The sequence below is a fragment of the Rhagoletis zephyria genome, unplaced genomic scaffold (assembly GCF_001687245.7).
Source record: "Rhagoletis zephyria isolate East Lansing unplaced genomic scaffold, Rhagoletis_zephyria_1.1 Rzeph_scaffold_02683, whole genome shotgun sequence".
Taxonomy (NCBI): Eukaryota; Metazoa; Arthropoda; class Insecta; order Diptera; family Tephritidae; genus Rhagoletis; species Rhagoletis zephyria.
Genome location: NW_016159767.1, coordinates 18,839 through 36,849, shown reverse-complemented (window position 1 = coordinate 36,849; position 18,011 = coordinate 18,839). Strand labels below are relative to the sequence as shown.

The window sequence follows — 18,011 nt, the reverse complement described above, 5'->3', positions numbered from 1 at the left end:
ACGGTAAAACTGGCACATACATAAATATATGAAAGAATGCACTCAGGCGACGCCTCTAGCCATTGTGTGTCACAAATTTAAGTTATCGATGGAAAGTTTTTTTTTATCCCCCCAAAGCCAAATCCGGGCTACGCCACTGGTTATTTGTATATCTTAAAGTAACCAAATTAGACGGATTTGTTAATTTTTAACCATTTGACCCTTTTTGGATCGACATTTTTTCAATTTGAATCGCAATATCTCCACAACAAGAGTTTTCCCAGATACAAGCTATATACCTAATGAAAGCTAAGGTTTTGGGCTAGACTTATGAAAACTTAGAATAAAATCGACTGACCAGTTTTTGAGAAAATTTCCGAAATGTATATTTTCAGCAGCCCGATTTTTAGTTTTCAGGCGATAACGTTATGACATATTTATATTTTATAAATGCAAAAGACAGCGTTAGGTAGCTTGTTTTAAGACCCTTTTACTGATATCCACATCAATGATATGGACTGAGTAGTGTGGCCTCAGTGGTAGTTTAAAAATTGCCTTTTTTCGAATTTCAGGCAGCAGCCACGCCCACAAAAGCATACGAATCATGACATCCTGGAACAAAACCTTCTTAGTTTTTTTTGTACTTTAATCCCTGAAAATTTGAACAAAATTAAATGATGGTACGTACAGACGCCTCTCACATACCAAAGCATCTGGTAGTGGAGACACGAACCAAAACACATTTACCTCTATATCTTTCCAACTAGTAACTCAATATATAAGGTATCGTTTGAAAGGTATTGGCCTATAGAATAACACCAAATATGTTGGGTGTACCTATACGCCCCCTTAAACCTGCAAAAGCAAAAAAACGTTTTTTGATTCGCAACACTTTAGCCTAATTTTTAAGAATCTGGTTAATCGTTTATTACGCATGAATACATTTTCTGGACACACTCTGTAAGACCTTTCCAACGATATCTCAATCATGTCGATTGAACGTCTGGATAAAAACTTCCAAATCTCGTGTATATATAAGCGAGTCATTTCAGCATTCCACTGTGGCTGCTTTCGTCACTTGCGCGCACTGCCGTGCGCTGTGATATGAAAGAATGCACTCAGGCGACGCCTCTAGCCATTGTGTGTCACAAATTTAAGTTATCGATGGAAATTTTTTTTTCAGCCATTTGTGCTATTGGAAAAGGGGCCATACAAACTGAATTTTTCATACTGCATATCTCTGGAAGTGTTCATGGTAGAGTACTGGAACTTGGTATTGGCGTAAATGAAATCGATCGCATGCTCTAGAGTATTGGAACTTGGTATGGAGATATATGAAATCAATCCCATACTCTTGGATACAAATTGAAGGTACATAAAATCAATCGCATACTCTTCCAGAAAATGAGAGCTATTGGAAAAGAAGGCGTGGTACGTCCCAAACAACCCGAATATTTCATGCTACATATTTCTGGAAGCGTTCGTGGTAAAATTTTTGAACTTGGTACGGAAACATATAAAAGCAATCACATACTCATGGAGAAAAACTGGAGTTATTGGAAAATGGACGTGGCACCTCCTATACAAACCGAATTTTTCATACTGCATATCTCTGGAAATGTTCATGGTAGAGTACTGAAACTTGGTATGGAGATATATGAAATCAATCGCATACTCATGAAGAAAAATTCCGACTATTTGAAAAGGGGGCGTGTACCTCCCATACAAACCGAATTTTTCATAATAAGTATCTCTGAAAGTGTTCATGGTAGAGTACTGGAACTTTATACGGGCGTGGCACCTCCCATATATATATATATTGATTGGCGCTTACACATACAAGTTGAACTTTTCTTATTGCATAACTCTAGAACTGTTCTTGGTAGAGTACTGGAACTTGGTGTGATGATATAAGAAATTAATCGCATAGTCATGGAGAAAATATGGAGCTATTGGATAAGGGGACGTGGCACCTACCATACAAGCCGAATTTCATACTGCATGTCTCTAGAAGTGTTCATGGTACAGTATTGGTACACTTCGTATAGAGATATGTATATGAAATTAATCCCATACTCATTGAGAAAAATGGGCTCTTTGAAAAGCGGGCATGGAAAAGTATATAATTCTTCTGTAGGTATATTTGTGAGTGAAATCCTAAATGGCTGGAGGGATTTTAACAGAGTTTTGTGTGTTTGTTTGAGTAGGTTTCTGGATAGTTTAGTTTCACACTTATAGCCCTATTCGCGTGCAATGACAAAACTCGCCGCTATAACTATTATCATGCTAATAATCAATTGTCACGTTTAGGTATGCAGAGGGCAATTTGAAACTCCCCATGTGACAATTGCTATTATTTTTGTGATGACCTATTGAGTACGTGATAACGCTAAAACAGGTGTTAATATTTTCAATTTTATTAATTTTGCAGAAAAAATTGCAAAATTTTACTAAATGAAAAATGTGAAACCATTTTATTTGCCTAGATAGGTGTGTTAAAAAGTTATTATTTGCGCATGCATATCATAATAGTATCCATTTCAGAATATTATTCATGGAGGAAATAATTATTATGTACGCGACTATTAATGTGGAGCAAAAAGAAATTATACAGAGAAGAAGACTTCTGAGGGAACTCCGAGACAACAGTTTTTTAGGGCAGTTTTTACACGTTTGCAGTTCGGGGTGGTCTTCACAAAACTGCAGCAGCTGCAGGTGCATTTTATTTAAAAGAAATCCCGTCTGTTGCAGTGGCGGTCAAAAGGAACAATTAAAATGTAAACAAAAAACAGCTGTTTCACTATAGAGAAACTTTCGCCGCAATGGCATATAAACAAGTTTTTCGCTTGTCATTATTGATTGTGCATACCTATGACAACAGTTGATGACACGATAATGACAATTGAACTGTGGCAATTGACGACTGTAACAACACGCGAATAGGGCTGTTAGTTTAGTTATTACTAAAAATGGTCAAGTGAGAAAAGGTGCCGTAAATGTCAGACTAAATCGGCCTGTTGCACCATCAAGTATATCGAACTCTCGTGTGTTAGGATTGGCCCAATGGATGTGATTTGCCAATATTATTATGCGTTAAAGCTTCATTCGAAGAAACCAGGGTTCAGTTATGCCGTGGTAAATCTCAAATCACCACCTGTCGAAATACCTTAGAAGCCAGTTTCATGAAAGTAATTCATTGAAAATTTATTAAAGGTATTTCATCTCAGTCTATGAATGTATATTGTTTTCTGTTGAACAAGGATACGCTTTCATTTTGAAATTGCCACCACCTTTAAGATAAAGCTTCTAGGGTACATTCACTATAGATCCGGATCATTGTTGCCACCAGGGAACTTCTCTTGGACATAACACTTTCGTTCGGTTATTTAACGCTGCAAACGACCACGTTAGTCTTGGCCGATGAATGTGCCAGTACAAATCGTAAATGTGAATTGTTGGAGAAACAGTTGGACCAAAATGTTTAAATTAAAAATCTAATTTTGGGCGGGACGAAGTTCGCCAGGTCTGCTAGTTATACGTATTCTGATAGCAAACTAAACATAATTGAATTTCATATCAACTGGAAATAAAGACTAAAATGCATTTTGCTTAAATACATATATTTACCTTTGGGTAATTTGTAACAATAAATTGCACAAACAATTAAAAAAAATTGTACTCCTTTTTAATGTTTGTACTGTTATTTTGCTACCGTAAATACTGTACTGGTGTTGGTTGATATTTCCGACAGGGTGGTAAGATGATTTATTTTGGAACGAATTTCCGTCATCCCCTGTCAAGTTTGGTTTGCAGACAAACCGGTTTCGGCGCTGTGCCATCTTCAGTGTCATTTTTCGTTCTGTCTGGTTCGAGTTTTTGTCCTTAATTTATGTTCATGTATCTTAGGTAATGTGATTTTCGTCGATGATTAATTATTAGAAATGCCATGGTGTCCTTTTTTTATATTAGAAGCAGGTAATATGTTAATCTTCGCTATCTCGATATTAACATCCGTTATGTTGTCTCTGTATAGTTTTTGCCTGCAGGTAGGTAAAAGTCGGTGATTTTTGTCTTGGTGGTACTTTGTGGTGTGTTCGGCGTGTCCATGCCTGTTGTTTTGTTGTAATTTTTCTTTTTTCTCGTAAATTAATTTTAAGGTTTCGAATATAACATCCGATGCGGTATTTGTTTGTTCGTTTATTATTTTGCCGTCGAAGGTTTTTAGTTTGTATATTTCCATATTTTCTAGTACGTTTAGTCGTTGGCCTTTATGTTGTACATGCAGTAATTTCGCTGCCTTTCTTATTTGCCTTGGTGAACATTTGTTGTTAAACATGTGGTTAGCAAAATTTTACTCTGGTATTGCACTCGGTTTCTGTGTTTTTTTTATAGTCCCTTATATGTTCGCGAAATCTTGATTTTATTTTCCGCCCTGTTTGACCTATATAACTATGCTTGCATTTGCAAGTTAGTTTATACACTTCTTGTTTATCCAATGGGTCTTCTTGATTTGTGGTGTTCCGTAGTATCCGTCCTACGTTGTTATTTGTTCTGAATGATGTGCGAAGGTTGTGTTTCTGGAACAGCTATGCTAGTTTGTACGTTGAATTCCCAGTAAAGGTTAATATCGCCCAATTTGTGGCATTGTTTTCTTCTTTGTTTGGGTTTCTGGTTTTGTGCTCCCTTCGGATTTCCTCTACCAGATCTCTCTTGATCCGTTATTAGACGCTATGGCATATATTGCGTTCAGTCGTTTTTGTATCCTTCTTTTGCTAGTGGTATTTTCTCAATTTTATTGATCATCTGTCTAAAGGCGACACCATAATTGTTAATCATCGACGAAAATCACATAACCTAAGATAAATGAACATAAATTAAGGACAAGAACTCGAAAAATGACACTGAACATGGCACAATGCCGAAACCGGTTTGTCTGCAAACCAGACTTGACAAGGGATGACGGAAATTCGTTCCAAAATAAATCAGAAATGTACTCCTTTCTCCGTTTCAGAATCTGGCAACCCCTTATCACAACTGAGATCACCAAATTTGCCAATTGCGTTTTCTTAAAATTTCATACCTTTCACTTTAATTTATTTGAACAAATTTATTTGAAGTAATGGAAAAATACTAAAGTTATTAAAATAAACTTAAAAATTGGCAAAATATGCATTGAATTAAATAAATTCGGATGTTTATAAATCATTAAACGCGAAAGCAAAAGAGGCAATTTAAGAGAACCAAATTTTGGAGGATACTAAAAGAGAGGATATGTACCCATAATAAAAAGTTTCGACTTCTATCAAGGGGTGTCTGTACGACCTGAAACGTATATGTAAGACTCGTGAATCTTTGTTAAGTAATAAAAAATTTCATAACAACAATATTAGTCCGCAAAATTCGAGCGTTATTTATATGTAACACTAGCGTTATACGTTTATGTGACATTTTAGTATTTTAATGCATTTTGGTCAATGACTCCTACGCTTAATAGAACTTTTCTTGCTGGTTTTGTCAGAGTCCGTTTAAAGTTTTTTTATACATATTGGGCCGTATGCATAAAAACTAAGCAAATGCTTTTGCTTAAAATTTCAGATCTTTTACTCTATTTGTTCAAATAAATTTATGTGAAAGATATGAAATTTTAAGTAAAAGCGATTGCTAAGTTTATATGCATATGGTCCATTGAGTGTAACCCTGTATCACATATAATCAGGTGATCTCAGCTGGGAGGCATTTCTGGAAAACATCTGATTCTTTTTTCACTTGTAAGTATGCACAATGCCCACAAAAGATTACCGGCGTTGTCAAACTGATCCGCCATTTGAATTTTTTTAATCTGATTTCAGATTCGTAATCAGGGACCTTAAGAACACTTGGTTGTAAAAATTTAAGCGAATCTAATCGATTTAAACTTTTTTTCGCCATTTTGAATTTTTCCAACCTGACCTCAGATTCGTAATAAGCGGCACAAAAGCCCCAGAGGAAAACTTCTCAAGCGAATCGGATCGACTTTGATTTTTTGGCCTCCATATTGGGTTCACCGTTATGAATTCTTAAAATCATGCTCTAGGCTTGTAATCACCAACCTTAAATAAGAACCTGCTGTTACTTTTTCTTTTTTAGTCTTGGTTTCTCCTGTGGCACAAAAGTTGTAAAGCAAAATCTAATTTACGGTTAGTTTATTTATTTATTTCAATAAAGTGATCTATGAAATACAATGATTCTTACAGACTACGAAGCGAGTTATAGATAAATTAGAATACAGGCTAAGTAATGCTTTCATTTAGTAATGACTTAAATTTAGACTTATCAAAAGAAAAATCGATATCTAAGGAGTTTGCAAACAAATCGCATTATATGCATAATTGGTCTTCACGCATTCAAGACCGAAGATTTCATTATTTCGAAGATTTCTGTGGGGAACATGGAAGAAAACTATTTCCAATAGAAAAGGGCAGTCAATCACACTGCGGATAGTATCATACATAAANGCTGGGAGGCATTTCTGGAAAACATCTGATTCTTTTTTCACTTGTAAGTATGCACAATGCCCACAAAAGATTACCGGCGTTGTCAAACTGATCCGCCATTTGAATTTTTTTAATCTGATTTCAGATTCGTAATCAGGGACCTTAAGAACACTTGGTTGTAAAAATTTAAGCGAATCTAATCGATTTAAACTTTTTTTCGCCATTTTGAATTTTTCCAACCTGACCTCAGATTCGTAATAAGCGGCACAAAAGCCCCAGAGGAAAACTTCTCAAGCGAATCGGATCGACTTTGATTTTTTGGCCGCCATATTGGGTTCGCCGTTATGAATTCTTAAAATCATGCTCTAGGCTTGTAATCACCAACCTTAAATAAGAACCTGTTGTTACTTTTTCTTTTTTAGTCTTGGTTTCTCCTGTGGCACAAAAGTTGTAAAGCAAAATCTAATTTACGGTTAGTTTATTTATTTATTTCAATAAAGTGATCTATGAAATACAATGATTCTTACAGACTACGAAGCGAGTTATAGATAAATTAGAATACAGGCTAAGTAATGCGTTCATTTAGTAATGACTTAAATTTAGTCTTATCAAAAGAAAAATCGATATCTAAGGAGTTTGCAAACAAATTGCATAATATGCATAATTGGTCTTCACGCATTCAAGACCGAAGATTTCATTATTTCGAAGATTTCTGTGGGGAACATGGAAGAAAACTATTTCCAATAGAAAAGGGCAGTCAATCACACTGCGGATAGTATCATACATAAAGCTGAGGGAAAGAATGATCCTTCTACTCTGCAAAGATTTCAGGTCGTTTAGTTGACATCTGGCATTATAAGAAGGAACAGGATCATCAAAATTTAAAGAGCGGAGGGCAAAATTGATGAACGTCTTTTGTACCCTCTCAAGCCTTTTAATATGGCAGTCATAGTATGGTCTCCATATAAATACTACGTATTCTAGCTTAGAACGAACTAGTGAGGTAAAATGTAATTTTAGAGTATACGGGTCGGTGAAGTCAGAACTAAAACGGCGTGTAAAGGCAAGCATGGAATATGATTTTGCAATTGTGCGATTTAGATGGCTATGAAATGAGAACTTAGAATCGAAGATCACACCAAAGTAAAATTAATTGTGAATTGTGTCCTGGTCCGAGGAGGTTAAAAATAAAGCTCACGCCAATTTCGATGTGTATGCTGACATGAATTGTGCTTTATTTCCTGTTCAATTTATACAATAAAGATATAATAGTTTTTGAATCATATATAAATAAATCAACTTACGCTTTAGTGCGCTCCTACGCTCCCATCACCAGGACCACAATTAAACTCCTTCTAGAACTTTTTGAGCTTCTTTTGATTTCGTATGGTTAGTGATGGGATTACAACATTTCTATAAAATACAATGACATAAAGGGACAAACACACTGCTACAGCCGCATCAACCCAAGGGTACAAATACACTGCTACAGCCGCATCAACCTAAGGGTACAAACACACTGCTACGGCCGCATCAACATCCCCGCATCCGTGAATCTAGCTAGATTCACCAACTTCGAGTTTTGCTAACATACAGGCTGGTCGCTTAAAGATGCCCACCTGAGTCTGGACCCGTGCAGCTCTGACTTGCTCATCTTTGCCCAGAAATACTTCCATTATTCGTCCCATAAGCCACTTCGTTCGATGAACACCGCTATCGCACATGAGGACTACGTCGCCTACGGCCAAGGGCTTCACTGGCTGGTACCATTTGGTTCTCCTGGTCAGGTCAGGAAGGTATTCATTTACCCATCTCTTCCAGAATCGGTATTGCACCTGTTGGGCCTTACGCCATTGTTTGCGAGTGGCTTGGAACTTCTCTTCATTCGGATATGGCGTTTGCTCAGCATTTGGGGTACCTAAAAGAAAATGATTGGGAGTCAGCGGTTCATCAGTGGGTGCGTCTAGTGGGATGTGTGTTAACGGTCGGAAATTAACCTTGTTCTCTGCCTCACACATGAGACTGTATAGGACGTGTTCTTGAAGACTTTCGTTATGTACTGCATAACCCATAGCTCTTTTGACGCAGCGTACCAAACGTTCCCAGCAGCCTCCAGCGTGTGGGTTCAACGGGCAATTGAAAACCCAGTCAATGTTTTTATTCGCAAGCGCATTTGCTATTTTGCCATTATTAAACTCCATAAGCTGGCGTTTAAGCTCCCTGTCAGCACCGACGAGGTTCGTACCGTTATCCGAACAGATACGCACAGGTGTTCCACGTCTACACATGAAGATCCTGATACATAACAGGCAGGTGTCGGTGGAGAGGTCCTTCGCCATTTCCAAATGTATCGCTCTCGTTGTTAGGCAAGTAAAGAGGGCGATCCAGCGCTTCTCGCTTCGCCTACCGATTACAACGTTGAACGGTTCCATTTAGTCTAAGCCGGTGTAGGTGAAAAGCCTAACGAATGGTGTCAGCCGGTCTACTGGCAATTGGGCCATTTCTGGTTGATCTGGAACGGCTCTTGCATTGACGCAAAACTGGCATCTTTTAGTGGTGCGACGCACTTCGACCCTTATATTAGGGATCCAGTACTTACGTCGTATTTCGGCGATTATTGTGGATTCGTTTTGGTGTTTCCAAGAGCGATGCTAATGATCTATCAGCAACTCCGTTACGTAGCATCGCTTAGCCAGGATTATCGGGGGTCTCGTGCATGATGAAATCGCGGTGGCAGCGTCTATTCGACCACACAGTCTTATGACGCCCTCCGCATCCATAACGGGACTGAGATTCCACAACGCGCTACCTTTTTCTACCCGCTTGCCCATGAGCAGGGCATGGTATTCATCCGCAAACTCTTCCATCTGTGTTGATCGTATGACTACTGTTACGGCTTTTTGCAACTCGAACACCTTCAAGCCGTCATAAACGCGTGTCGCTTTCGTCTTGAGACAATTTTCCCGAAATCGCAACATCCAGCTAATTACTCTTCTCAGTCGTGTGAAGGACGAAAATCTCTTAAAAAATGAAATATTAGTTTTAATTATTAATATCGGGAATCTGTTGCGCAGCTCAACCTCTGTAGGTTCACAAGATGCATTTGACGGCCAGTTGTAATCGTTTTGCTGTAAAAATCTCGGACCTGTGATCCAGAATGACTCGCGCTTTCCATCTCTGGAATGCGTTCCGAAGTCAGCTGGGTTTAGTGCGCTGGGTACCCATCGCCATTCATTAATTTCACTGCCATCCAAAATTTCGTTTACCCGATGCGCTACGTAGGGTTTGTAACGCCGATGATCCGATTTTAACCAAGACAATACCGTTTTTGAGTCAGACCACATCGTAACTCTATTTGGGATCTTGTCGTGACTTGCAATAATACTATTTTTGAGGCGCGTTGTGAGCACTGCTGATTGCAATTCGAGACGAGGAACAGATGCCAGTTTAATTGGAGCACACTTAGTTTTACCAGCGATGAAAACCAGTCGGATATTGCCGTGATCGTCTACAAGTCTCCAGTATGCAACAGTTGCGAATACTGACTCGCTCGTGTCCGCAAACACATGTAGTTCGACGAGTCCCTTAGCAAATGTAGCTCCGTAGCAGCGTGGTATACTTATACTCTCCAGATCTCGTAGCATTCGAAGCCATTCTTCCAGCTCACGTACACCGCGTCGGATATGCTGTCATCCCAATCTATCCGCTCCCGCCAAATTTCTTGCAGGATTAACTTAACTTCCAGGGAATATTCTGCTGCCATTCCAAACGGATCGAAGATGGACATCGTTGTACTGAGGACTGCTCGTTTTGTTGGCTTCCGCTTCTGCCTTAACACGTCTTGATTCACCTTTCCTAAGGATAGAACAAACTTGAAAACGTCTCTTTCGGTTTCCCAAAACATTCCGAGCACCTTCTGGAACAATTCGGCATTTTCTCTGTCAAAATTCAAATAATTTAATGGCAATTGTTCTTCATTTAAGCTGTTTATAAGTTGCGAGCTCGATACGAACTTTTTAGTTCAAAACCTCCGCGCTTATGAATGCGGACAACCTGATTGGTCACCGTAAAGGCCTCATCCTCACTGGAGAAACAATGCACAAAATCATCTACGTAATGATTGTTTACGATCGCCGCTACAGCCTCTGGAAACTGTTCTTTAAAGTCACCTGCGATTTTATTCTTGACGAACTGCGCTGAGCAGGGCGAACAAGTAGCTCCGAATACCATCACATTCATCACGTGTTCTTCGATTGGCGCTCCGGGATCGAATCTCCATAAAAAGCGTTGCGATGCCAAATCTTCGTGTCGAATCTTCACTTGGTGAAACATTTCCACAATATCAGCGCACACTCCATCCGGTTTCTGTCTAAACTTCATCATGACGCTTGCCAGAGACTGTGAAAAGTCTGGCCCACTGAGTAACACGGAGTTGAGTGAAGTGCCTCGTGACTCCGCCGCCGCATCAAAAACTAGCCTAAGTTTCCCTGGTTTATTAGGGTTAAACACACCAAAGTGAGGCAGGTACCAAGTCCGCTTGCTTATTGTTGCGGCTTCCTCCTTACTCAGCATCCGGAAATAGCTCTTTGCCAGATATTCAGAAATGATCCTAGCTTATGCTTTCTTCAGGTTGTCGTTCTTCTTGAACTTCCTTTCTAACGGCCATCTTTCGGCTCTCTGGCACCTCCACGTCGTCTCGCTTCCACAGCAAAGCCGTTTCTAATCGAATCCCGTCGCGCTTAGTGTTTTCTTCCAATAATTTCTTCGCTCTTAACAAGTCCTTAGCTTCGTCCTGCTTCGCCGTACTTACGCCCATGTTCTCATTAGTTATGAAATCGTTCACGAGATTTTCCATGTTGTCGGTCATATTCTCCGTCTCGCCGACTTGTGCAAACAATGTGTGATACCGCGAATAAGGAGCTAGGGGGCCCGCCGTCCCATAAATAACCCATCCAAGCTTCGTCAGCACTACTGAATGTCCTCTTCTACCGTCGTATGCTGTTCGCTTCGGAATGCCAAGATGTGCGTTGTCTTAACCTATCAATAGTTCTGGTACATCATCGTTATATTGTACGATTGGTAAGTGATGATATTTACAATGAAGATCTGCCAGGCTAAGCGACTGCATTGGCAACTGAAGATTTTCAACCGTGCGAACATCACGCATCAGAAATTTGCTGCGGTTACGCCCAACGCCGGAGATGTGAACGTCTACTCTACAGGAACGCTCCGTAACAGTCGTGCAGCCAAACCACTGCAGGGTCAAGTTATCACTGCTTCCCTCCAGTCCAAGGCGAGTCGCGGTTCATTTAGGATATGGCTGACCGTTCGTCGAAGAACGCGTAGCTATTGGCGCGTATTCATAGTCCAGCAACTAAGTCGAAACTAACAAAGTTGCAACTTAAATTTGAGTACCAACTTAAAATTTACCTCTATTCATAGTCGCATTTCAGACTTCTACTAAGTAGNCAGCGTCGAATTAGACAAGTGGTGGTCGCAATCAGCTGCCTGCAGAAACGAAGACAGATTTTGCACCTTAGTCGCAAATCCCACAAGCTGTTCGATGCAACTTTCTGATATCGGCGCAACATTTCNCCAAGTTCGATGATCCGTTTATGTAATTTTTATTTTCATTGCATGATTATGCAAATGAATAAGGTATCATTTTCTTGTTAATTGTGTGAAATAGCCAGAACAACCGCAGTGATGTGAAGTCGATGTTTATCGAAAGCATGCTGTGAAACATACAAATAGTAGATATCTAAATGTTATGCACAAATTTACTTTAAAAGAACTAGGGTGAAACTGACTTATTATTTGAGAATTTATATAAATTATTCCAATTATAAAATGGTGATATAGCTTTATTCGAATTGTAATACGCATTTAATTTCATCTTCCGATTAAGATGGATCGATCTTTGTAAATTTTAATGGGAGATTATTCAATATTATCAAAATCACCCTCTACCAACTTAATTTTTACATATTTCGTCTGTTTTCCCTTAATTTGATAAAATACTTTTTCCTAGTTACGACTTAGTTGCAGCTGCAGCCGAAACTAAATTCTAAGTTGGTACTTAGCCAGAAAAGTCGAAACTAAGGCGACTATGAATAGCTTTAGTTGTGACTTAGAATAGTTTCGACTTAGTTGAGTACTAAATATGACTATGAATATGCGCCATTGATTTTTCTACCATGCGCGTACAATACCACTGGCAGTATCTTAAATAACAATTTCGGGGCGGGACTGGGTGCTACCGTATTTGTAAAAACTTGCTGTACTGCTTGTTCTGATGTCGATGCCAACGTTTGCTGTATCGCGTACCGCGAAGTCGGCTGCGACGCTTGCTGCGGTGGCGCTGACTGCCACTGTTGTGCTCTGCCACTGGACTCGTGAAGAAGTACATGCCACCTTTTTGTACAGTGCCTGTCACCGCACTCATATTCTTCACCACAGTTGTTGCTGCGATGACTTCCCTTTAGACAATTANTTTTTTTTACAGTGCCTGTCACCGCACTCATATTCTTCACCACAGTTGTTGCTGCGATGACTTCCCTTTAGGCAATTAAAACAGAGCTTTTTGCGACGAACTAGGCGCCATCTATCCCCGTGCTCCATGTTCAGGAATATTCTGCACTTAGTAATCGTGTGCCTATCTGCGCATGACTCACACCTGATTCGCCCAGAATTTTCACCACTAGCCTCGTTGGCGTGGAAAAATCTTGAACGCCCTTCGGGTCTATTTTGTCGCGGTTCTAAGCTAGAGTAAATACACGCAGGCCGAGTTCACAATTGATGACAACTCCTGTAACCAATCACTAAAATGGCAGATTGTTGGTCGCGGTACAATTGACGAAGCGTAACGTGCCCATTCGATGCGTCTCTGTATGGGAAGCTTCAACAGGAGTTCTTCCATTAGCGTCGGATTAGACAAGTGGTGGTCGCAATCAGCTGCCTGCAGGAACGAAGACAGATTTTGCACCTTAGTCGCAAATCCCACAAGCTGTTCGATGCAACTTTCTGATATCGGCGCAACATTTCTTATTTTATTTATCTGACTCTTTACCAGCAGTTCCGGCTTCCCAAAACGCTCCTGCAAAACCTTCATAATTTGCGACACGTTCCTACTATGGATTAACAGACACTCGATAGTTTCCCTAGCCTTTCCTTTAACTGCCTTTTGTAACCGAATCATATTCTGTGTATCAGTATATTGGTACTCTGCAGTGGTCATTAAAAAAGTTTCTCTAAACATGGGCCAGTTCTCTGGACGCCCTTCAAACTCTGGCAAATCATATAGCTTGAGTGTTAATCCTAGTTGTGAACTACTTTGCGAATGACCTACTACGCTGGATGCTGTTGTAATAATTCCGTTATCATTAGCCGCATTCGCCTGTACCTGCGTACTTTGCCGAAGCTCTTCTTGAATGCTTTGAACTTGCCGCAAAATCTCAGTTAGCCGAATTTCGAGCGATTGTTGCCCAGTCATATTTGCTGTAGGCTGCTGAGGAATCGTTTCTTCAAACTCTTCGTTATCGCTATCTCCTTCATTCGCACTAGCCTCTTTACTAGCCCCGGAACGTGTTGTCGGCATGATACAAAATGGTCGCCACGAATATTCGAAAGAAATTTTTAGCCGCGCATTTTACAATTTTGGCGCGATTTCCCTAGGTTATGTTCTATACCACACTACGACGCACACCACTAACTATTAACTCTCACCCAATCAGTTCTTTAAGACACTTACCAAATGAGCTTCCTTGTTTGCTCACAGCCACACCTCGACCTGCAGCTTACTTGCTTTATGGCACGTGCTCCGATCAATTTCGATTCAATTTCATCCGATCTTGAAGGAATTTAGCGCATGTACATACAAACCGCGCGCTCTCAAATCGCTTACTTGTTACTAGCCACAGCTTTCAGGCATTACTCACACGAGGCTTTTAAAATATTAAAACTTGTAATGCGGCAAGACTCTGGTTATTCGCCAATCCATAAAAGCGAAATAAAGAGTGTGAATTGTGTCCTGGTCCGAGGAGGTTAAAAATAAAGCTCACGCCAATTTCGATGTTTATGCTGACATGAATTGTGCTTTATTTCCTGTTCAATTTGTACAATAAAGATATAATAGTTTTTGAATCATATATAAATAAATCAACTTACGCCTTTGTACGCTCCTAAGCTCCCATCACCAGGACCACAATTAAAACCTTTTGAGCTTCTTTTGATTTCGTATGTGATGGGATTACAACATTCCGATAAAATACAATGACATAAAGGGACAAACACACTGCTACAGCCGCATCAACCTAAGGATACAAATACACTGCTACAGCCGCATCAACCTATGGGTACAAACACACTGCTACGGTCGCATCAACATTAATTTACGAGAAAAAGAAAAATTACAACAAAACAACAGGCATGGACACGCCGAACACACCACAAAGTACCACCAGGACAAAAATCACCAACTTTTACCTACCTGCAGGCAAAAACTATACAGATACAACATAATGGATGTTAATATCGAGACAGCGAAGATCATTCTATTACCTGTTTCTAAAATACAAAAAGGACACCATAATAGTTAATCATCGACTAAAATCACATAACCTAAGATAAATGAACATAAATTAAGGACAAGAACTCGAACCAGACAGAACGAAAAATGACACTGAATATGGCACAACGCCGAAACCGGTTTGTCTGCAAACCAAACTTGACAAGGGATGACGGAAATTCGTTCCAAAATAAATCAGAAATGTACTCCTTTCTCCGTTTCAGAATCTGGCAACCCCTTATCGCAACTGAGATCACCATTGGCCATATGCTTAAAATTTGCCAATTGCGTTTTCTTAAAATTTCATACCTTTCACTTTAATTTATTTGAACAAATTTATTTGAAGTAATGGAAAAATACTAAAGTTATTAAAATAAACTTAAAAATTGGCAAAATATGCATTGAATTAAATAAATTCGGATGTTTATAGGTTTTGCGAAAGCAAAAGAGGAAATTTAAGAGAACCAAGTTTTGGAGGATACTAAAAGAGAGGATATGTACAAAAACCCATAATAAAAAGTTTCGACCTCTATCAAGGGGTGTCTGTACGACCTGAAACATATATGGAAGACTCGTGAATCTTTGTTATGTAATAAATATTTTCATAACAACAATATTAGTCCGCGAAATTCGAGCGTTATTTATATGTAACACTAGCGTTTAACGTTTATGTGACATTTTAGTATTTTAATGCATTTTGGTCAATGACTCCTACACTTAATAGAACTTTTCTTGCTGGTTTTGTCAGTTTAAAGTTTTTTTATACATATTGGGCCGTATGCATAAAAACTAAGCAAATGCTTTTGCTTAAAATTTCAGATCTTTTACTCTATTTGTTCAAATAAATTTATGTGAAAGGTATAAAATTTTAAGTAAAAGCGATTGCTAAGTTTATATGCATATGGTCCATTGAGTGTAACCCTGTATCACATATAATCAGGTGATCTCAACTTCTGATTCTTTTTTCACTTCTAAGTATGCACAATGCCCACAAAAGATTACCGGCGTTGTCAAACTGATCCGCCATTTGAATTTTTTTAATCTGATTTCAGATTCGTAATCAGGGACCTTAAGAACACAAGGTTGTAATAATTTAAGCGAATCTAATCGATTTAAACTGTCTTTCGCCATATTGCGTACGCCATTTTGAATTTTTCCAACCTGACCTCAGATTCGTAATAAGCGGCACAAAAGCCCCAGAGGAAAACTTCTCAAGCGAATCGGATCGACTTTGATTTTTTGGCCTCCATATTGGGTTCACCGTTATGAATTTTTAAAATCATGCTCTAGGCTCGTAATCACCAACCTTAAATAAGAACCTGCTGTTACTTTTTCTTTTTTAGTGGTGGTTTCTCCTGTGGCACAAAAGTTGTAAAGCAAAATCTAATTTACGGTTAGTTTATTTATTTATTTCAATAAAGTGATCTATGAAATACAATGATTCTTACAGACTACGAAGCGAGTTATAGATAAATTAGAATACAGTCTAAGTAATGCTTTCATTTAGTAATGACTTAAATTTAGACTTATCAAAAGAAAAATCGATATCTAAGGAGTTTGCAAACAAATCGCATTATATGCATAATTGGTCTTCACGCATTCAAGACCGAAAATTTCATTATTTCGAAGATTTCTGTGGGGAACATGGAAGAAAACTTTTTCTTTTACATAAAGCAGAGGGAAAGAGTGATCCTTCTACTGTGCAAAGATTTCAGGTCGATTAGTTGACATCTGGCATTATAAGAAGGAACAGGATCATCAAAATTTAAAGAGCGGAGGGCAAAATTGATGAACGTCTTTTGTACCCTCTCAAGCCTTTTAATATGGCAGTCATAGTATGGTCTCCATATAAATACTACGTATTCTAGCTTAGAACGAACTTGTGAGGTAAAATGTAATTTTAGAGTATACGGGTCGGTGAAGTCAGAACTAAAACGGCGTGTAAAGGCAAGCATGGAATATGCTTTTGGAATTGTGCGATTTAGATGGCTATGAAATGAGAACTTAGAATCGAAGGTCACACCTAAGTCCGAGATTTCAGACCGAGTGGTGAGCCTGGAGTCCGCAATAAAGTAAGAGGTGCAAATTTGGGAGCGAGACTTAAAAAAGGACACATGAAAACAATTGCTAGTGTTAAGTTGCAACCGATTTTTCTTACACCATTCTGTTACATTGTTAAGATCATTTTGGATACCTACGGCATCAGAAGGAGAAGAGATAGTAGTATAGACTTTCAAATCGTAGGCATAAATAAGATATTTGGAAGAGACAAAGCAAGAAGATGTAGATAAAGATGACAAATAGCAGAGGTTGTAGCATACTGCCTTGAGGGATACCGGAGGAGGCAATGAAAGGAAGAGACGCAAAGTTATCGACGACGACTACACATTTACGAAACGAGAAATAAGATTTAATCCAAGACAAAAAGGTAGAATGAAACCCTATACTAGCTAACTTGTTTAGTAATATTGAGTGACTTATTTTATCAAAGGCTTTGGAGAAGTCTGTGTAGATGGTATCAACCTGCAGGCGATCATTGAAAGCAATCGTGCAGAGTTCATAGAAGACAGCTAAGTTCGAGACAGTTGACCTACCAGGAACAAAACCGTGCTGGTTACTAGATACTCGGTGCTTGAATGAGAAATACATTCTCTGTTTTACAATATATTCAAGTAGCTTCGAGGTTGTTGACAATTGCGAAATAGGTCGGTAGTTGGCATCATTAGCCTTATTGCCCCTCTTATGAATTAGGGTAATAATAGAGGTAACATTCCACGCATCAATTAACACCCCACAGTCAAGAGATTTATTGAACATTGGAAGAAGCGGATGAGCGAATACTGCGCAGTTTTTTAATTGGTAGGAGGAAAATCCATCAATATCTGTTTTTGTAGAAGCTTTAAGATCGCGAATGCCATCCACTACATCTTCTATAGTTAGCATTAGCAACGTAGTTTCTATGGAGGATTTTTTGAGAGATGTAAACTCCTTCA

General features: G+C 38.9%; 1 protein-coding gene across 2 annotated transcripts; it reads right to left on the bottom strand.

The window, feature by feature from the left end:
• Positions 1–12,047: 12,047 nt before the first annotated feature.
• On the bottom strand, positions 12,048–14,751 carry LOC108367431 (uncharacterized). Of its 2 annotated transcripts, XR_001848249.1 has the most exons (3): positions 14,619–14,751; positions 14,203–14,555; positions 12,048–12,187 (listed from the first exon to the last, which is right to left on the bottom strand). XR_001848249.1 is itself a non-coding variant. In XM_017622042.1 (2 exons), exon 2 carries the CDS (start codon positions 14,047–14,049, stop codon positions 13,216–13,218), a length of 834 nt encoding a protein of 277 aa, XP_017477531.1. In that variant the 5' UTR covers positions 14,050–14,555; positions 14,619–14,737; the 3' UTR covers positions 12,966–13,215. The 2 variants fall into 2 exon arrangements, 1 of the variants encoding a protein (XP_017477531.1); XM_017622042.1 differs by lacking the exon at positions 12,048–12,187 and having other exon boundaries at positions 12,966–14,555; positions 14,619–14,737.
• Positions 14,752–18,011: the final 3,260 nt, after the last annotated feature.